The sequence below is a fragment of the Podarcis liolepis genome (genome assembly GCF_965112155.1).
Source record: "Podarcis liolepis genome assembly, chromosome: 3".
Classification (NCBI taxonomy): domain Eukaryota; kingdom Metazoa; phylum Chordata; class Lepidosauria; order Squamata; family Lacertidae; genus Podarcis; species Podarcis liolepis.
Window position 1 is genome coordinate 120882835 of NC_139557.1, and position 21920 is coordinate 120904754.

General features: G+C 48.7%; 1 protein-coding gene across 8 annotated transcripts in view; it reads right to left on the bottom strand.

Annotated features, from left to right (window-relative positions):
• Positions 1 to 2894: 2894 nt before the first annotated feature.
• Positions 2895 to 21920, bottom strand: part of HMBOX1 (homeobox containing 1) — a 144022-nt gene continuing 124996 nt past the window's right edge. For 7 of the 8 annotated variants that reach the window (XR_014523569.1, XR_014523570.1, XR_014523571.1 and 4 more), the window contains 2 exons: positions 12316 to 18275; positions 2895 to 11618 (listed from right to left, as the gene is read on the bottom strand). Coding sequence is in view for 1 of the 8 variants with exons in the window: in XM_083494639.1 (XP_083350765.1) it covers positions 18138 to 18275 (138 nt within the window). In the remaining 7 variants the exon portion in view is untranslated. Of the gene's footprint in view, positions 18276 to 21920 lie in introns of all 8 variants that reach the window. The other variant, XM_083494639.1, reaches the window with a different exon arrangement.

Here is a 21920-nt window from a genome sequence, read left to right on the forward strand (position 1 = left end):
TCGCACCAGCTGCGATCTTTTTGCATCAAGCTGCCATGCAACTCCCACCTGGCAGTTTTCTCTTTAAATCCACTCGTGCAACATACAAGGCAGGCCCAAGTCTGTAAAATCTTATACTGTAATATATATTTTAGTGCCCTAAAGCTGTCACAAGACCTTTTTAAAATAATAATAAAATAAATAAATAAATAAATAAAATTATTATTATTATTATTATTATTATTATTATTATTATTATTATTATTATTAATTATATCTATATCCCACCCTCCCCAGCCGAAGCCGGGCTCAGAGCGGCTAACAACAGTAAAATGATACAACTTTCTAAAATCATTTCATTATAAAATCAGTTCAAATCAGATTAATGGCAACCATCGGGCTAGAGTTCTGTGAGGATTGCCAAAGGAGGGGGTCAGACTGTGCCTTGGCCAAAGGCCTTGTGGAACAGCTCCGTCTTGCAGGCCCTGCGGAAAGATGTCAAGTCCCGCAGGGCCCTGGTCTCTTGGGACAGAGCGTTCCACCAAGTCGGGGCCAGTACTGAAAAGGCCCTGGCCCTAGTAGAGACCAATCTAACCACCTTGTGACTTGGGACCTCCAAGGTGTTGCCATTTGTGGCTCTTAAGGTCCTCTGCGGGGCATACCAGGAGAGGCAGTCCTGTGGGTATGAGGGTCCTAGGGCTTTAAAGGTTAAAACCAGCACCTTAAATCTGATCCTGTACTCGACAGGGAGCCAGCGCAACAAATTGGTCATAATACTGACCCCCCAAAAACACTTTTTACGATGATGTGGTCGTAGTTCAAGGTGTTGCTGTTAGTATGACCCCCTTAGAAACTTGGTGGAGAGGGTATTTCTAGGTACACTGGTCCCACTTTGATCAGTCAAACTGGCCCTGTTACTGGTGTCATATTAAAATCCATCCTGCATAAGAACTCTTACCTTTCTGGGTGGTAGCACCTGCACTTTGGAACTCCCTGCCACTTGACATGTGCCTTCAGGCATGTGCCTTCGCTGTACTTTTTTTCAGCACCTGCCCAAATCATTTTTGTTTGGACAGGTTTTCCCCGAAATTTAGAAAGCCGAAGGCAGTTTTCAGTCTGTTATTTTCAAATGTCTTAAATGGCTATTAACTCTTTCTTATTGTTAGTTTTATTGCTTTGGCTTTTCTGTAAACCACTTTGCGGTGTTTCTTCCCCCCCAATCAAGCACTGTACCAAATTGTAAAAAAGAAAGAAAGAAAGAGACTGAATTCCACCGTAAAGGCAATTCTCCAAGTAGCATGTTGGATTCCCTTAACCGTTCCCCCCCCCCCCATTTGAAAAACTAGGGATGAATCTTCTGAACAGCGCCATTCTCAGGACCATCCTGCCACAGAAGTGGGTCAGGTGGCTGGGTGACCGATGGCAGCCGGCCGTGTCATGAGAATTCGGGGACCCTGCGAACCCCCACGAAATGAAACATTTTGCACAAAGAGGACCGAACCAGAACTTTTTTTTTCAGTTATACATTTTAATTTTCTAGTAGGTACAATACTAAAATAAACACAAATTAAAAAAAAGTTTTATTTAAAACAAAACTGTACAAAAAAGCAGTTATACTACAATTTAATTACAGAACAGTCTACTGTCCAAAAAGGCACTAATAATCCAGAATAGGAGATTACAAGGATACAAGGACTCGGTTGTCGTTTTTCTTTTTGTATTTTTTTCTTCTTTTAAACTAGTATTTAATCAATACAATAGAGCACTTGTTTCTCTTTCTCTCTCCCCAACCCCCCCTTTCACGTACAGAAACAAGGACGCCTCTCACAGTCAGTACACATTGGTATAAATATGAGCCCTACGTAGAAAGGTGTCGTCTCTCTCTCTCACGCTCTCTCCTGTTTCCCCTCGTTGCCACCCCTGCTTTTGGGGGGAGGAAGGCAAGAGGTAATTATATATATATGGCATTTTATCTTTTAATGGAGAGATGGGGAAATATGTGAATACCTCCTCTCTGCAAGAATGCATTGTATTAAATGGGTAAGGAAATCGAGGCCCAGGGAGAAAAAATTCTGACACGAAAGAGGCTCTGAGACTCTTAATTATGGCTGCAACTTCGCTTTGGGAAGAAGCTCTCGACAAACCGATTCCATCATTCAATAAAACTGTACAGTGGTACCCCGCAGGACGAACGCCTCGGAAGACGAAAAACTCGCTAGACGAAGGAGTTTTTCGTTTTCTTAGCCGCTTCGCAAGACGCATTTCCCTATGGGCTTGCTTCGCAAAACGAAGCTTGCCCCGCAAGCTCCGTGGATAGCGGGGAAGCGCAGTGCATCTTCCCCGCTGTCCCCGGACCTCTTTTGAACCAAGGGGCGGCGGGGAGATCGCTTCTCCCCGTTGCCAGCCCCACAATCTCCGGGGACAGAGGGGAAGGCGCGCGCACCTTCCCCTCTCTCCCCGGACCCCTTTTGAACCAAGGGGCGGCAACGGGGAGAAGCGATTCTCCCCGCTGCCCCTTCCCTTGCTTTAAAACAGGTCCGGGGACAGAGGGGAAGGCGCGCGGCGCTTCCCCTCTGTCCCCGGACGGTCTCCATAGGAACGCATTGATTGATTTTCAATGCATTCCTATGGGAAACCGTGCTTCGCAAAACGAAAAACTCGCAAGAAGAAAAAACTTGCGGAACGAATTAATTTCGTCTTGCGAGGCACCACTGTACTTGGGAGCGTACGGTTTGAATTCCTCCCCACAAACACAAAATTAGCACAGAAGGGGAAGTTTCTCCCTGCTGTGCACAAGTTTGGGTTTTTTTCCACAGGGCTGAGCATTGAACATCATGCGTTCCTCACCTGCAATGGGGTGTGGCGCAGGCCAAGCACGCTTTTACCGTGGTTTGTCGCAGAGGTGCTGTTTGTTTGTTCCTCGAAAGGGCCTCTCGTAAGAGTGTCCCTTTACACGTTAGCAAAGCTCTCAAGGCACTGACCGTTCTGTAAAAAAAACGCACCGGGTTTAAACAACCGTGGTCCCAGTTTTGCACAAGCGGTTTGGGAAGAATTCACGCAGGGGATTGGGACTAGCCTCGCATTTAAGAAGTGGGGAGCGAGAGATCCTTAAACAAAATCCTTTGCAAATTAGGATGTCATTATTAATGATTTGGAGGAGGGAAACTGGCAGGGAATGATCTGTGGGCATGGTCTTCAAGGTGTCGGCCAATACACTCGTTGGATCTTTCACTGGTTGTTACACGGGGACCAGTTTTGCCAGAAAATGCCTCCTCCTCTCTTACCTACAGGGCCGCAACACAGATTATGGAGGAGATGGGAAATTAAGATTACCAACGTTCACTAACCTGGTATCCCTCAAGCTGTTTTGGACTGTCCTGAACTATCTTGAGGGGCAGGAGGTGGCCAGGTGACGCCGTGGCTCAAACCATCATGGCACAAAGCCGCCATTTTTGTTTGGGTGGGGTCAACGACCTCAAAGTGGCCATTTCCCCCCACTTCCCGCCCCCCATTTCTGTGGGCCACGATTTGGAAATCCACCAATTATCTCTGCCAATTGCTTCTGGCGTGATTTGATAGCGGCGTTCTTTGCAGCAATATCTCAGTGAAGAGATTTGGATACTCTGACCCAAGGGGTTTTTTTCCGCTACTTGGGGCCAGTGCGCAGAAGGACCTGCAAGGATGATTTAAGGAAGAGCAGAGCAGCTTCTGAGCAATGCAAAGAGTGACGGCAGCGAAGGCCCTCCGAGGTATCTTCTGATATTGGCAGCTGTCTGTTACTCAGCCCTTTGGGCGAAGGGGGTTTCGGGGGGGGGGTGGCTGACCCAAACCTGGTCCTGAAATACGGAACCAAAGGCAAGAGGGCGAGAGAAAGAGAGAGAGAGAGACCACAGCTTTTTCCAAAAACTGTGTCATACATACAGAAGACGAAGACAGGCATATAGATGTTAACAAAAATAAGTAGCAAAAGAAATTTGATTAAAAAAAATTCTCTCACATCATCCTATATACTACATCCTCCCTTCTGCTTAGCAGAAAATTTTACGTACACAAAAATACAAATACACAATTTTGTAGAACAGTCTGATTTTAATATATTTATATATATTTATATTTATATGAGTGGCAGGTTAGTTTATTATATGGAGCTTTTTGCACTTTTGGCTCATATGCAACAAGGCTTATAAATTCAGCTTTAGCTTTTCATTCAGGTTTTTTTTATTTTTTTATTTTCTATTTTCTTCTCTTCCTTATATAGCTTTTTTTTTTAAAACAAGTGTTTCTCTTTTTTCACATTTAAAGCAGCATTCAATCTGCAAGAGGAATCGGTGGCAACAGCAAGGGGCGGGGGGGGGCCTTTTTTTGGGGGGGTTGTCAGTGGTGGAGGATGTTTGGGGAAAGGGATAGAGATATACAGATATTCCAGTGCGTTGGGAGTCGTGTGTTTTTTGCGTGGAGAGCGGACGTTTACGGACGAAAACGAAAACGAGGGTTGCGAGCTGAGGGGCGGCGAGACACAGATTTACCTCATGAGGTAGGCTGAGACACAGGTTGGCAGGGCAAGGGCACCAGGCCGGGGTGCCCATTGCCACCGCAATAGTGAGTGAGGAGGGGGCGGCACTCGGAGCGAGACGCAGGAGGCCCCGGGACGTCAACGGAGGAAACGCACAGGCAAAGACACAAAGGCTTCTCAACGGCAGGTCGCGGCAAAAAGGCAAAGAAATGAGCTCCTACGACAGGGCAAGTCTTGACTCCCTGCAATGCAGACAGCGGAAGACCCGAAAGGTCCGAGGTCGGCGTGCCGTCCCCCTCGCCAGTTACAAGGCAGATGGGCTAGCTCCCTTTTTTTTTTTTGAAAAATAATGATTTCTTTGTAATTAGTTTTCCGATTCACCCCCAATAATAACCAAATTGTAACAGATAACAGTTAATTCCCAAATTATACAGTTGTCAAAATGCCAGTCAACTTGGACTGGCGAGGTGCCAGGGGTGTCAACCAAAATACAGTGGTACCTCGGTTTGCAACCGTTTTGGATTACAGCCACGTCAAACCCGGAAGTGTGTGTCCCCTTTTTTTGGATTACAACCCCCCCCCCCTTTTGGGGGGATTACAACCAATTTTTTTGGGGGGGAGGCCCCAATGGCGAAAGCTCACCTTGGGTTACAACCTGTTTTGGTTTACAACTGGACCTCCGGAACGGATTATGGTTGTAAACCAAGGTACCGTAGATTCTGGCATATAAGATGACTTTTTAAGCCCGGGAAATCCTCTAAAAAGTTGGGGGTCGTCTTATACGCCGGGTATGGGTTTGCTGGGCAGCGGCAGCAGATGACGGGCTCTGCGCAGGGAGGAAGCTGCCCAGCGATGCTAATTGACAGCTGCCAATTTGGGAGGTCATCTTATACGCCCAGTTGGTACCACTGGTACCACTGTAACCAATTTTTTTGGAGGGGAGGGGCAGGTAAGCCCCACCAAGCATAACCAAACATGACACGGTGCAATGCCCATCAACTTGGGGGCCCTCAAATATTTTATTTGGGGGGGCGCAAAGGGACCTCGGATCCTGGGAGTTTGGCTCCTATCCTTCCGTTTCCCAAATGCAATGTTTACCGCTCTACCCTTCCGACCCCCTCCGAACAATATCGGTGCTGCGCAAAAACACACATGGTGAACGAAACTAGAGATGGCCTCTTCCCACATCGCTAACTCCTGATGATGCAGGGATGCAGCCACGATACAGTTGAAATGCGATGAATTAACAGGAGTGGGTCAGTATCCGTCCTGCCTTTTTCTTTTTTCGAGAGGGACAGAGCCCAGAGAAGGATGCAACCACCCTTGGCCGCCCATCACTGAACGAGAGGCACCGGCCGAAGGCAAGGACCAGGGACCCCCCAGCAGCACGACACCCTTTCAGGGGGTGGGAGGGAGAAGAGCGAAGAGTTGCTACTGACCCCCTGGTACAGGAACAACACCCCCACCTCACCCTGCTGCTTCACCTTGGTCATTCTAGGCCGATAAAGGCACCACCTTCTGCCTCGCAGCCCCCCCCCCCACTGCAACACCAATGTAAGGACCGCACAAGGGTTGCAAGCGAGATGAACGGAAGTGAAGGAAGTCCCCGCACCTTTTGGGTAAGGGGGAGCGACTTCAGCAGGCCTTGCTACCTTCTGCTGCTGCCAAAATCTTTCTGCTTGCAGCGGTTCTCAACCTGTGGGTCCCCTGATGTTGTTGGACTACAACTCCCATCATCCCTGAGCTCTGGCCTTGCTAGCTAGGGCTGATGGGAGTTGTAGTTCAACAACATCGGGGGACCCACAGGTTGAGAAAGGCTGGCTTGAAGTAAGGTGCAGGGACCCCACCATCTTCTGCAGCCCCAGCACAAGTCTGGATGGCTCCTTTTCAGAAAGGGGCTTTCTCGTCCCAGGTAATGCGTCGGCAGGTGTCGGCCCGGAACAGGCCAAGGCACGACACCAGGATGAATGGGAGGCCTCTGAGACTGCATTCCACACCCGTTTCCTGTGCCAGGGAGGGAAAGAGTTTTCTGACTACGGAGCCGCTGTCTGGGAACAGTGCAACAAAGACGTCTGGCATTTTGGCTCTGGGTGCCAAAGCACGCTCCTGCAGGGTCTACCAGCCTGGCCGGTAAACCGAATAATCTGGAACCACGTGTGTTTCGCACTCAGGACTCACAAAGCGGGATGGAAGCCAGCCTTTCCCCAACATGGTGCAAGAACCTTCATCGCTTTGTAATCGGAGGGGCAAGATCGCGGTGCCTATGAAACCAGTATGCAAATTGCATGCCACAAAACAGACGTCAAACTAATTGCAAATCTGGGGGAGAGATACTTTTCCTTTCAGAATTTTGTTAAAATATCATTTTTTTTTGTTTTTTGAAAGGAAGAAAAAAGATTAATCAAGAACACTTCCCACTTAACGCATTTACAAACTAAGGGTGACCCGTGACCGTTTACAAAAACAAGCCTGACCGAAAAAGAAGAAGGCATTTTTTGGGAAACCTGATTTAAGGACTGGATCGGAAGCTTCGGCTACAGAGGGAAACAACTGAGACAGTCGCCTGTCCAGTTAGATCCCTCCAGGTGGAATTAAATGCACAGGTCTGGGAACCCAGAAACTAATCTTGCACTGCTTTAGAACTGCAATGATCGGGGCAGAGGTTACGTTGCAATGGTTGGCAGTCTGGCCAGGAGAATGACTTTGCAATGGGGGCGCGAACCTGCCTGAGGTATCGTGATGTCCGAGGAGCGCGTGAATTGCAGAGGTGCTGAAAATTGCCCCCCGCAACTACCCGGTTTGTCCAGGGGTGCAATGGCGACTCGGGGAAGAGGGTGGGCAGGAGGTTTGGCGGAGGGGAAGAGCAAGAAGAAGAAGAATCTCCGCATGTCCGATATGTCACAGCAGACTTCGGTGTTGTGGGTGTGTATCACTCGTTGGGACGGCCCTGCCTCCCTGCCACCAGGTGCAAGCAACACACATCTCTGAAGCATTGGGGCAAGCTATATCCCTGCTGCCCACACCCAAACAGGAGACTGAAACGAACCTCTCTGAGGGCGCCCAAATTTCACAGAGGTTTTCCAGAAACAGAATTCAAGTCAAGAGGAGAGGAAAGAGAGGCAGTGGAAGTGGCTGTCATGGCTTCTGCCCGGCTTTTGTTGGGCAGCTAATGCAACCTTCTAGGGTCTCCTGCCCTCCGAGTCCCGCAGGCGGAAGGCATGTAAGGGAGAAATGCCCTTTCGTCATCGTCCCCCGGGCAACTGGTGAGGCCGGGGGGGGGGGCGCCTCTTACTTGCTATCCTCCCTGCCCCCCAGCCGCTCATGTAGGCACTTTTAGAAAATAAACACCTAAGACAGACAACAACTACTCTGTAGCGCACAGGCCACTCTCGGGACTCAAGGAAGCGGATGTTCCTACCCAAAGGCAGTTGACACCCAAGATGGCAGAGCCAATGACTTATCTTCTATTTCGGCTTTCCAATGCTGGCCTTTTCGCGGAGAGAGGGGAAGCCTGCCTTCTCCCAGGCCTCGCCACGCTGATGGCCCACGTGCCACGGAAGTGGCGACATGCGCCTCCCCCTTCGGAAACACCGCAAACGAAGGGAAAGTTGCGCAAAGGTGCCTCCTCATATCGGGATGGGAAGGTGTTGGCAGTGGCTGCTTGAAATCCACCCGGAATACCAAACGGTTTATCAGAGTTCACAGAATCACAAGAGAAGAATCCCATCTTGAGAATCCCTGGCAGACGGCCGTCCAACCGCTGCTTAAAAACCTCCAAGGAAGGAGAGTGCTGCACCTTCCAACGTCAAACAGCTCTTACCATCACAAAGTTCTTCCTAAGCTTGAGTTGGAATCTCATTCCTAACAGTCCAGCGCGATCTCGGTCAATTCAATACAGTGCAGCAGATTGCAATGTCCTACCTACCTGTTTGTTACAGCTTCCTTTTTGGGATAACCAGCTGATCGGTTTCCACGGAGGTGTTTCTGTACTTGGACACCAGAAATAACACACTGTGCTCCACTGAAAGCCAACCGGTCAGCTGTACCCAAGCCATTCCGACCTGGACAGAGACCCTGTTCCCAGCCGCAAACAGAAGAACCACTGTAAGTGACACTACGAGAATTTCAGCACAAAGTTATTTCTTGGTGGGTGGCTGGCCTAAACCGAAACCTCGTTAAAGACCAGTTGCAGTGGGACAGAGAGGCCAACTGGAACCTTGCTCATCTCTGTGGGAAAATGGGATGGCGAACTAGACAGTCCATTGGTCTGATCCAGCTGCCAGGATCAGCCACAAATGGCCGCTGGTCTTTATCAGGTTGTGATATTGGCCTGGAGTGGCAAAAGGTCATGGTCTGGTTGGCCGCTGGAAGAATGGATGCTGGACCAGATCCAGCCAGGCCAGGATTTGTGGCAGACAAATCACACGGTGTGTGTTGACATAGCTAGGCTACCATGTGAAGGCTGCCGTCGCCGCAGAGCTAACGTGATGTGCAAATCGCCCTTGTATACAAGATTGTGTGGGATAAGGAGAGTGGAAGATTCTCCTGAAGGTTTGACTAGGAGAGCTATGCTTTTGGTGCGAGACTAAGCTACAGTTTAGCACCTTCCTCTGATGTGGCCACCAGGAGTTCGGAAACCTCTGTCTCGGTTTGCGACCGTAGCGGTTTAGGATTACGTCCAAAGCCCGGCAAACATTTAGCGCTACATCCGAACGTGGCTACGGTCACAGAGGCAGGCACAACACAGGCTGGTCCCGAGGAGAAGGAGAAGACCGGAAAACTTGGCTTTATCGTGGAAGAAAAGACTCTTAATGGCTACTAACCACAATGGCTATATTTTAGCTCCGCAGTCAGAGCCCTCTGAATACTACCGTATTTTTCGCTCTATAAGACGCGCCAGACCGCAAGACGCACCTAGTTTTTGGAGGAGGAAAACAAGAAAAAAAGTATTCTGAATCTCAGAAGCCAGAACAGCAACTACACAGCGAAAGCAGCGATCCCTCTTGCTGTTCTGGCTTCTGGGGTAGCTACAGAGCCTGCATTCGCTCCATAAGACGCACACACATTTCCCCTAACTTTTAAGGAGGGAAAAAGTGAGTCTTATAGAGGAAAAATTACGGTAGTTGTTGGGAATCACAGGTGAGCGAGCCTTGCTGGGCTCCGGTTCCGCTTGTGAGCTCCGTCTGGGTAGCGAACCGACCACAGTGAAAACAGAGCGCTGGACTGGTCAGGCTACTGGCCTGATCCAGCTCCAAAGAACAGGGAACAGGGCAACAGCTGAGTGGTAGAGAAACATGTATAATCAGGTTCAGTCCCAGTTAAGAATGGATTTGGGAGGGAGAGCCAGGGAGAAGCTTCAGCTGCTGCCAGTCAGAGTGGACATTTCTAGCCTAGGGAAGCCGGTGGACGTATGGCAGCTTCAGTTACATGGAAGGCACAACCTACAATTATTATTATTATTAACTGAATTTACACACCGCCCAATACCCGGAGGCGGTTCATGGAATAAAATCAAAATATGCAACCACAAAATACATAATCAAAATTAAAAACCACAACCCAATACCCACCCATCCACACAAAAAAACCCACATTTTAAAAGGGCATACAATGTCAGGCCCTGGTATGACATATACAGGCTCCAGCAGACCAGGCAAGAGTCTCCACAGAAACACCATCACTCCATAGCAGATTGTTCTCAGCCAAAAATCATGTCCCACAAAGTATTAAATCGGGCTAAGCGCATAATAAACTGAGTAACAATAATTTATTTCTGCATTTTATTAAAAAGTAACCCCAAAACAAAAAAAAGGGGGGGGGGATTCAGGAACTAAGTTTTATCCACAAGGAGGTTGACAGAAAGGACGGGTGCATTCAAAATTTTGTTTTTTTTTCGTAAAAAAAAAGGAGGCCAAGAATTAACAGATCCTGAGGAGCACACGAAGACAGCGAGCAGTGCAATTCTAACCACGTTTAGTCAGAAGTAAGCCCTGCTGAATTCAGGGGGGCTTACTCCTAAGTAAGCAGGATTGGGATGGCAGCCTAGGAAACTGGGGGGGGGGGGCTGGCAGTTTGCATGTGACCTGAGCAAATACCCTAAACTGGAAAAACACAAAAAAAGATCCAGCGTATGGAAATGGCGCGGTTCTTTCTCTGCCAGGGGGATCGAGTTGCTGTCACCGAGAGCCCCTGAGATCCATCTGCGTTTGTGGTTCAGAGAAGGGCCTCGATCCGGCTGATGGAAGCTTGGACTGAGTCGCACCGGAAGCAGCTGTCTCTTTGGCTGCACCAGTTCCTACAAGGCAACTCATTCAGAAAGATGACACACTTTAGAAGGGGACTTCGGTCAACAGACCTCACCTTAGTTGGGGCTCACTTTTGCTGGATGGATGCCTGCCTACCTGGCCCCGGAATGGGGCAAAGAAGACCGGCTTCCAGGCCTTGTGGCAGCCATTGATCATGACTTAAATAAATTCACGATAGCCAGGGTGACTGTGCTGTGTCTGCACCGTTCGGAAACCCAGTGGCTGGAAGATGGAAAGGGGGCCTTGGGTTCGAATCCTGATTGCTGGTTCCCCATGATGGGCATCTGGTTGGCCACGGTGCGAAGGGGATGCTGGACTTAGATGGCCCATTGGCCTGATCCTGCAGGCTCTCTCTTCTGCTCTGTGGTGGCGGAGACGCTTCTCTGGGTCTGCGTCTTCCATTGAAATGGGATTATGAAAACAGAACAGACCAAAGACTATTTATGTACACCACAGTGGCGGCAATGAATATGTTGGCCCAAAATTGGAAATCACAAGAAGTCCCTACCATTGTGGAGTGGCATGCGAAAATGATGAACTACGCGGAATTAGCCAAACTGACCGGCAGGATTCGAGGTCAGGACGATCAGAGATTCCAGGAAAGTTGGAGTAAATTTATTGTGTACTTAAAGGATAACTGTAAATATTTAAAAATGCTGGCAGGACTGAAGTAACTCCTACAATGTATAAGACAGATACAAGGTTAAAAATTGAAATACGCGACTGGAGAAAATAAGGGATACCCGCTGAAGGGAAGGAGGGAAGTCGCAAGCTCGGCAGAGCTGAAAGTATATATGTGATTTAATGTATTGTAAAAAGCCCTAACAGAAGCAGAAGACATCAAGAAGAGGTGCCAAGAATACACAGAGGAATTATACCAGAAAGATATGGATGTCTCATACACCCCAGGTAGTGTGGTTGCTGACCTTGAGCCAGACATCCTGGAGAGTGAAGTCAAATAGGCCTTAGAAAGCACTGCTAATAACAAGGCCAGTGAAAGTGATGGTATTCCAGGTGAACTATTTAAAAGATGATGCTGTTAAGGTGCTACACTCAATATGCCAGCAAATTTGGAAAACTCAGCAGTGGCCAGAGGATTGGAGAAGATCAGTCTACAGTAGTGATGTATGGAAGTGAGAGCTGGACCATAAAGAAGGCTGATCGCCAAAGAATGGATGCTTTTGAATTCTGGTGCTGGAGGAGACTCTTGAGAGTCCCATGGACTGCAAGAAGATCAAACCTCTCCATTCTGAAGGAAATCAGCCCTGAGTGTTCGCTGGAAGGACAGATCCTGAAGCTGAGGCTCCAGTACTTTGGCCACCTCATGAGAAGAGAAGACTCCCTGGAAAAGACCCTGATGTTGGGAAAGATGGAGGGCACAAGGAGAAGGGGACGACAGAGGATGAGGTGGTTGGACAGTGTTCTTGAAGCTACCAGCATGAGTTTGACCAAACTGCGGGAGGCAGTGGAAGACACGGGGTCACGAAGACTCGGACACGATTAAACAACAAAAATGACCGTGCAAATAAAATAATAAAAATGTATTGTTTAAAAAAAATAATGGATGGGCCAGCCTGTCCGCAAGAGCCACAGGTGCGCATCAAGTGCGCATGAGAAAGTCCAGATCAGCCAAGTGGAAGTTCAGGAGACAAGGAAAGGTAGGGCAAGGTTGCCCGTGGTTAGCAAGGGGTGCTTTGAACCATGCTGCTGTTGTGGGCAGGAAATGTCAAATCTCAGTAGCATCTCCCTTTCTTTCCTCGCCTCTTCCCCCTCATCCCGGCCGGGACACATCCCTGCCACTGCTATGGCAGCACCGTGGGAGAACACCTGCATTGAGTGCAGAAGGCCCCGGGTTTAATTCTTGCCCTTCCCAGGATGGGCTGGCAAAAGCCCCTCTCTGCAATCTGGGAGGCTCTGCTGTCTGCCAGAAAAGATGGCGCTGGACTGATTCGGGAGAAGGCAGATTCCCTCCAACGGACGTGATAAAGCGTCATCTACCATGGAACGTAAAAGCGTTGTCGGCTTGTGCGTGGAAGCAGCAAAAGAGGGGAAACAGGAGCCCAGATTCTTACGTGCCACGGAAGAACAAGTAGTGCAGAGTGCCAAAAAGATAAATCAAAATAAATCTCAACAGGAAGCACTTTTGTGAACGTGGAATTTACTTCTGGTAGGAAATCTCAGCTTTTCCTGGTCATCTTCCAACCAGGTTTTCCCCTTCTCCAAAGCACCCCCTGCCGCTCCAAATATGCGGAAAGGCAGGGTTTGGGATATAATAATACACATCTTGGGAGAAAAGCAATGACAAACCTAGACAGCATCTTAAAAAGCAGAGACATCACCTTGCCAACAAAGGTCCATATAGTCAAAGCTATGGTTTTCCCAGTAGTGATGTATGGAAGTGAGAGCTGGACCATAAAGAAGGCTATCGCCAAAGAATTGGTGCTTTTGAATTATGGTGCTGGAGGAGACTCTTGAGAGTCCCATGGACTGCAAGATGATCAAACCTATCCATTCTGAAGGAAATCAGCCCCGAGTGCTCACTGGAAGGACAGATCCTGAAGCTGAGGCTCTTATCCTTTGGCCACCTCATGAGAAGAGAAGACTCCCTGGAAAAGACCCTGATGTTGGGAAAGATGGAGGGCACAAGGAGAAGGGGACGACAGAGGACGAGATGGTTGGACAGTGTTCTCGAAGCTACAAATATGAGATTGCCCAAACTGCGGGAGGCAGTGGAAGACAGGAGTGCCTGGCGTGCTCTGGTCCATGGGGTCACGAAGAGTCGGACACGACTAAACAACTAAACAACAACAATACACATCAGGAAGGAAGTGAAAGATACGCAGGATAACATGGATTGTTCTAGAGGAAGCTGCTCTTCATTGACTCTGGCTGTACGTCTAGAGCACATGGCTTTCTCCAGAGTAACCTGGGAACTGGAGTTCACCCTTGGCAAACCAGCACCTTTAACAAACTACAGTTCCCAGGATCCTTTGGGCTGGGGAGATTTAAATGTATACGCACCTCCACCTGGAAGAAAGGAACAGTACACCTCAACGCTAACGTTATACAGTTTCAAAGTAAAGCTCTGGCTCCAAATCCAAACAGAAGACTATGGAAGGAAGAAAGGAACTGGAAGCCTAAAAATTAAGATCTACCCCAGTGTTATCCCAGTTGTTTCACAAAACCATAGAGTTGGGCGGTACTGGAAGACCAGACCAGACCCTTCTGCTGGGAGTAAAGGCTTTATCTTCCCACCAAACCCACAACAGAGGGAGTTTGCACATGGCCAAAGGGATTTACGGGTCAAACATTGAGACAAATTCCTCCTCAAATTTTTTTTGTGTGTGCATGAATTAGTTAAATCAATCTGCAACTACTTTCCGAAAACCTCAACCCTTCCCACGATGGTTAAGATGCCTAATAAAGGTGAGGGTATAGCAGCTGTGGCCAACCTAACGGCCCTCCAGATGTTTTCAACTTCAACACTCATCAGTCCCAGCTGTTTGATGCTGAGGCTCATGGGAGTTGCAGTTCCAAACGCCTGGAACTTGGCGAAGGCTGGGGTGGTGGGTTAGGCACCTGGCAGTGCATCTAGAAAACTCTTGTTGGACCGTAAAGGCAACTTGGGAAGTAAAGAGAAGGAAGAAGAGAGTTTGGGTGCTCGGAGTGAGAGAGGATGGAGCTGAACTGACTGCTCTGACAATACTGATGGAACCTTCAACCATTCCTCATCAGGCACAAAGAGCAACTGAGCGGCTGTGTCTCATATTTCCATTGAGATACAATATCCGAAAAGGGTGGCAATGGCAGCCTATTGCTACCAGACGACTCAGAGTGATGCCAGGACTTTCGTTGCCTCGATACACACAGCGACTCCTCCTAGATCTGTACAAACCTGCCCTCTGCACATTTATTGCTGAGTCCATACACCCTCCCACAATCAGGGTCCAAGCCCTGGGACCAGGCTGCTTTCCTTCCGTAACCCAGTGCACCGTTCTCCTTTCAGCCTCGGGAGCAAAACCTTCTGAAAATATCAGTTCCGGAACAGCTGCCATTTTGAATTCGTTCTGACAACGCAGCAGCCGCCAACATTTGAATCGATAGCAAAAGGCCGTCACTGCAACAAGTGGCCCAGAGCCACAAACTCACACGAGATCTCAGCGTTTCTTTCGAAAACTGGAGGCGACAGAGGTGAAATTGCAAATCCGTCCAAGGGAAAAAGGGCTGGCCTGTTTGAGCCAGTGGACCTGATGTTATGCTACTGTACTTGGGAAAGTGAGCTGTTCCTGCAAGCTAATTTCTCCCCTTTTTTCTTTCCTAAAGTTGGCTGCTGGGACAAATTTGGAACTGTAATAACATCAAGGACAACGTTATCAGTGCGGAAAAGGCATTGACCGTTAAACGGTCCTCTCAAATCCAGACACTTTGCTTACCTGCTCCGTCTGTGATTGTACACCAGGTCAAAATCTCCCCGGAGCAGCTCTAGTTCTCCTAGTTCACTCGCTCGGATGGGTGAATGCAAAACTCTCCTTCATTGGAAGGGACCCTGAAGGCCATCGAGACCAGCCCCCTTGAAATGTAGGAATGACAGGTGGTTATCCAACCTCTGCTTAAAACCCTCCAATGAAGGCGAGTCCACTACTTTCTGAGAGAGTCTGTTCCACTGCTGAACAGCTCTTACCGTCAGAAAGTTCTTCCCAATGTTTAGTCGGAATCCCCTGTATTTTAACTTGAATCCATTGGTTCGGATCCTACTACCCTCCGAGCAGCGGAAAGGAATCTGGGGCAGTGCTGGGTCATTCCCTCAGATAGGAGACCCCAAATCTCCCCACCTCTTCACTCCCCAGCACTGAGAGGGTCCCAACTTCTGCCCAACAGGGAGAGAATCTCTCTCTCCAGGCACCAGTCTAATCTCACAACATCCCTGAGTCTAAGTCCAAGGCCCCTTGAAAGCTGGCCTACTAGGACAAGGCAGTGCCGGGCAGAAGACAAGCGGTTGCTTACGTTTCAGTGGAGGGAAGAAAACAAAGAAACGAGATGTGTTTTGGTCAGTAAAATCTACCAGCGAAAAATGAGGCTGACACATCACCAGAGCATCCGAGGATCGGGGGGAGAAGGGGTGCAAGAAGTCAATGGGCTGAAGATTTGCACTCGAGAGATGCTGAGCGACACAGGCCACGATCCCACCAGGAACGACTCCCGGGTAAATTCCGCCGACGTGATTGGGAAGCGGCAAAAGGCAGCGGCGATGAGCGAACTCAGATACTCAGCACAGCGGCCTTCACCACGCTGGTGCCTGCCAGAGATTTCGAACCACAACACTTCCATCGAGCTCCCGTGGTAGCGCTGATGGGAACTGTAGTCCCAAACATCTGGAAGGGACCAGCGTGGCAAAAGTACAGGAACATCTACGGAGCAACAGGTGAGGCTCCTTGTCACCTGAGATGCCCTGGACTGATGATTCTCCAAGATGGGGTGGTTTAACACAAGCTTTTACATATATATATTTTCAGTTTAGGCTAATCCAATGTTATATATATATATATTTTAAAAAAGGGAAATGATCAAATACAAATATATCGATTTATTTACGAAAGAAAGTAAGAAACCCAAAGTGCTAGACCGGATCCAAGATGAACAAAAAACAAAGGAAACACACCTCCATTTGTTTCTTTAGAAGTCGGTTCTTTTCCTACGTAGCCAGAGTGTTCTGACCCAACCAAAGGCATATCCCTGGGCAGCCTGCCTCTCCTGAAAGCGACCTCATGGAGACCCAACCAAAGAGCGCAAAAGGAAATAGAAACTAACCCCCAACATGCTAGGAGGTCAACGGCAACTGTACCCAGCTGCTGAATACCTGGCTCAAAGCTAAATCCGTTCTCCGGCTTACTTATGGCTTCCAATAATTATTTCACCTGCCCCCCGATTCAGGTTTCTAGCTCCTGAGGAACAGCAGGACAAACAGGAAAGACACCAAAAAAATTGCACCCGGTTTTCTTTCGGGTCACTTGTGCGATACTGTGGGGAACAGGCTACGGAAGAGGCACACTCTCTGATGGGCTAATTGTGGCGCTCGCAAGACTCGCCGTCTATGTTTCCGAAACGCTTTAGGGGGAACCAGCTAACAGGCGATGGTCAAGCTTTCCTTGAGAGCGCTGCGTTTTCTTGCGGGGAGGTGGGGTGGAGAGTAAGTGGCCATAAGACTTTGGAGCCATTTCCCAAACTCCTGAGAGCTGGGGCCGAGTTTGGAAATGTAAGACCCATTTCGACACAAAATATTTAGAGATGGCTACCCAACCTCGCGGAAGCCCAGTCCTGCCCACTCTGCCCGAGTTACTGTTCCAGCCCTGCACCCTCTGCGCGTGGGTCTTTGGCTAGATCTCTGCGGCCGGCAGCTCCGTTCGCAGCCCATTGCACAGACACCGAAGACCCAACCACCACCACCCCACCACCTCCACCAAGAGAGACTTCCCTCTAAGCCACCCAATGATATTACGTTTTCTCTGGAAGACGACACGCCCGTGGCTGCCACACAGAGACACAGCGGGCACCCTCTTCTGCGGACGGAAGCTTACAAGGGACCCTCGGCTTCTTTCAAGTTCAGCTGGCATCTCACACATCCCAGTTTGCAAGAAAAGAAAGCCGAGTCGAATAGCAGAGGGACATCGCTGTTTCCCCACCTCCCTATCCCCTGCCAAATCCCAGCCGCCAGCCCCAAAGCCACGCAAACTCCCGTTCCATGGAATCGTAGAACTGCGGAGTTGAAAGGGGACCCCCAGCGGTCATCTAGCCCAACCCCAGCGATGCAGCAACAGCAGCTTCCCCCAGACTTGGGACGAGGAAAGCATCCACGGGGGACGTTGGGAGGGACGAACGCAAAGCCGCGCTTTTTCCCAAATCTGGATTTAAGCTGGAAACGAGGGCCGGCGGCGATGCCAGGAAGAACACTCGTGGAATGCTAGAGAGAGCGCAGCAGCAGCAGCAACAACAGCAGCAGCAGCAGAGGTTTTTTGCCTAGCTGTGAGACGGGGGTTGCATGGAGAGGGAGGTCAGTCGGTTTGGTTGCTTATTGGACCGGGAAAGATAATACTGAGTTTATATGCGGAATCGGAGGGCGTTGTGCCCTCTTCACAGGACGACGAGACCCTAAACGGCTAACTTGACATACAAGAGACTGCAAAGAGTTATACTGTTAAGAAGAACACATTTTGGAGACCGAGGGTGGGGGCTTTGGGGGCACGGGGTGGGGGGCTGGGGGGTCGGAAAAGGCTGCTAAGGTGCTACGGCTAAAAACTAAGTTTACTTTCTCGTTTCGGAGCCCCTCCCCCTCCGTCACGTCATCAGTCGTCGTCCAGGGCCTCTGTTTTGATCTCGCTGGTTCCTTGCCGGGCCAACGCCAGGATGGTGTGGTTCACGGCCGCCATCTCCACGGCTAGTGAGATAGGGTCTTGGTGGTCGCTATGACTAGTGCTGTCATCCTGGGGAGGCGGAGGGGAAGGGAGGGAGGGAGGAAAGAGAGGGAGGGAGGGGAGGAGAAGGGGAGGAAAGCCCCATTAGCAAGCAAACCATCACTCGATAGGAGTTCAGAATAAAGTCTTTATGATGCAACAGTCCAAGGGCAGAAAATGACTCTAATCATCTAGTGGGTCTTATTTCCAAAGATGGCAGGACATGCTGGCCAGGCACTGGTGGGAGGGAGAAGAGGCGTGCAGAGATAACCACATTTTCAGGGTTTTATTATTATTACATCCAAAGGCAGCCCTGTTCAGGGAAGTTTTTAACATGTGATATTTTAATGTATTTTTGATCTTTGTTGGAAGCAGCCCAGAGTGGCTGGGGAAGCCCAGACAGATGGGCGGGGTACAAATAATAATATTATTATTTCTGAGAAGGCGGTTCCTTTGTTCCCTTGCGCTACATGCCCCTGGAGGGTCCCTTCCGAAATGAAGACGGAAAGGAAAGAGACTAGGCGGAAGGAGCAACCTGCCACCCTTTCGTGTCCTGCGGGGAATTATGAAGAGGCATGAAAACCACAAAGGGAAGTTTTGGGAAAGCTAGCCTCTCTCCTTCCCGTCTGTCCCCGCCCAAATTCCGCAATCTTAAATTCTGCAATCTTAAATTCCGCGAGCAGAAACCTGAAAATCTGCAGGCGGGACGGCAGTATGAAAATCAGAGCAAAGGGGCAGACGTCCACTGTTTACGCAGGCAGAGATTAGGAATGTCTCTGCAGTTTTGCCATGGGATTTCGGCGCTATTTATCAGTTTAGCAAGGCCAAGCTCACGGGCAACCAGAAAGGCCATCCTAGCTAGTGATGACAGCTGGGCCCAAACGCTTGACTCTTCGGGGCTCTTGGCGAGGGTCTTAGAAAAAAAAGCGATTCTGCAAGACCTCTGAATTTGTACAATCGAAGACCCCGTCCATAATCTCAGTGGTAGAGACTGGTGCGCTTATCTGCACAAGCGCACATACATTTCACATCTGGCCAAATATTTCAGGGGTTTTTTTTATTAAAAAAAAAGACAAGGAAGGAAGGAAGGAAGAAGTGCGCAAACAAGGCATTTTTAGAACTCTGCAGAGAGTGAAGGCTTTGCATTCCTGGAAGTGATCTAACACTCTCTTTTTTTTAATTTCAGCCGCAGAAGACAGATATAGAAGCTTGTTTGTGGAAAGGGTGTTGACGTGCGTATGAATAAAATACATGCTTATGTGTTCCTCTCTCCCCCCCCCCTCTCTCTGCGGGAACGTTTTGCCTTCTCTTTCAGTGTCCCAAGGATGGATGTTTTATCCATGTGTCGCTCAGAGCTCAAGACACACATCGACATTGGCATCTGAATACACTCGCAAATCAAAATAAAACATTACGCTTCAACCCGTTCTCAGGAAGAAAATGGGGCGGGGGCAAATAATACGGGAAGAAATGTATTTTGGGGGGATAGTGACATTGAGCAGCTCTGAAAAATTATTTCTGCAGCTTTGGGGCAAAATACAAGTCAAGGTGGCATTAAGATTTGTAATGCTTATAACTGAATCAAGAGAGAAGGGGAGGATGTTATTTCCTTATTTATTTTATTTGGATCATAAACCCCTCCCAGCAGACAGGTTCAGTGGGAGGTAGGAACGCATGAGCTGTGTTTTTATTGTATATATTCAAGGATCAAGTCCTCACTGAGGCCAGGAAGCTCCCTGTAGTGGAGAGCTAGTGTGGTGTAGTGGTTAAGAGCGGTAGTCTCGTAATATGGTGAACCGGGTTCGATTCCCGGCTCCTCCACATGCAGCTGCTGGGTGACCTTGGGCCAGTCACACTTCTTTGAAGTCCCTCAGCCCCACTCACCTCACAGAGTGTTTGTTGTGGGGGAGGAAGGGAAAGGAGAATGTGAGCCGCTTTGAGACTCCTTTGGGTAGTGATAAAGCGGGATATCAAATCCAAACTCTTCTTCTTCTTCTGTATGACTGAGACAAGTTCTCAGCTCTCAGCCTAATTTAACTTGAATGCCTTGATGTGAGGGGGGGGGAGAAAACTTAAATAATGCTACACACTGTGTGCTTAGTTCTTTGGACACAGCAAATAATAATAATAATAATAATAATAATAATAATAATAATAATAATAATAATTTTATTTATACCCCGCCCTTCCCGCCTCAAAAACCGGGCTCAGGTCGGCTAACAACAAATTTAAAACACTTAATTGTAAATTAAGTGGGGGGAAAGGGTAGGACAAGACAAAATTTAAACCAATCCATGGGGAACACCAGTTTCTTTCCTTTATTGAAACTACCTCTGCAAGTCTCCCTGCTCTACATGCTTCTGGCACTGCCTCCACACTTTCTGATTCATGCCAGTTCTGTGTTTCTTTGTGTACATAGTGAAATGCCAATTGCTTAAACCACATAACTCAAGTACTGTTCTTGGGGGACAGAAGACAGGTAGGTGTGGAGGACTCCCTGGTCCTGAATGGGGTAACTGTGCCCCTGAAGGACCAGGTGCGCAGCCTGGGAGTCATTCTGGACTCACAGCTGTCCATGCAGGCACAGGTCAATTCTGTGTCCAGGGCAGCTGTTTATCAGCTCCATCTGGTACGCAGGATGAGACCCTACCTGCCCGCGGACTGTCTCGCCAGAGTGGTGCATGCTCTGGTTATCTCCCGCTTGGACTACTGCAATGCGCTCTACGTGGGGCTACCTTTGAAGGTGACCTGGAAACTGCAACTAATCCAGAATGCAGCAGCTAGACTGGTGACTGGGAGCGGCCGCTGAGACCATAAAACACCGGTCTTGAAAGACCTACATTGGCTCCCAATACATTTCCGAGCACAATTCAAAGTGTTGGTGCTGACCTTGAAAGCCCTAAACAGTATACCTGAAGGAGCGTCACCACCCCCATCGTTCAGCCCGATGTCCAGCTGGGTCCAGCTCTGAGGTCCAGCTCTGAGGGCCTTCTGGTGATTCCCTCCCTGCGAGAAGTGAGGTTACAGGGAACCAGGCAGAGGGCCTTCTCAGTAGTGGCGTCTGCCCTGTGGAACACCCTCCCAACAGATGTCAAGGAAATAAAGAACTATCTGACTTTTAGAAGACATCTGAAGGCAGCCTTGTTTAGGAAAGTTTTAAATGTTTGATGTTTTATCAGTTTTTAAAATTTATTATTAATATTCTGTTGGAGGTTGTCCAGAGTGGCTGGGAAAACCCAGCCAGATGGGCAGGGTATAAATAATTAATAAATATTATTATTATTATTATTATTATTATTATTATTATTATTATTATTAATTATTTTGCCCAAGCTGCCCTCCAGCTGCTTTGCACTACAGTTCCCATCAGCCCCAGGCAGCACAACAGAAAGGATTCTGTGGCCAATGGGAGTGCAGCTAGGCTGGCTGGGGCTGATGGGAACTGTAGTCCAAATTGTGTAGTCTGGAGTGCCAGGCTAGGAAAGCTGATCTAAAGACAATCATATCCATGGCTTTATTTAAAAAACACAAAAATAACCTTAACAAAGAGGAGACGAAGCAGCTTCTGCTTTTTCTAAGGAAGTAATTTGCGGGGGCGTTTTTCACATCTGAGAAAGCAGTGAATGCACATAGGTGCTGGAACATGCACGTGATGTGAGATTAAAACGTTCTGGC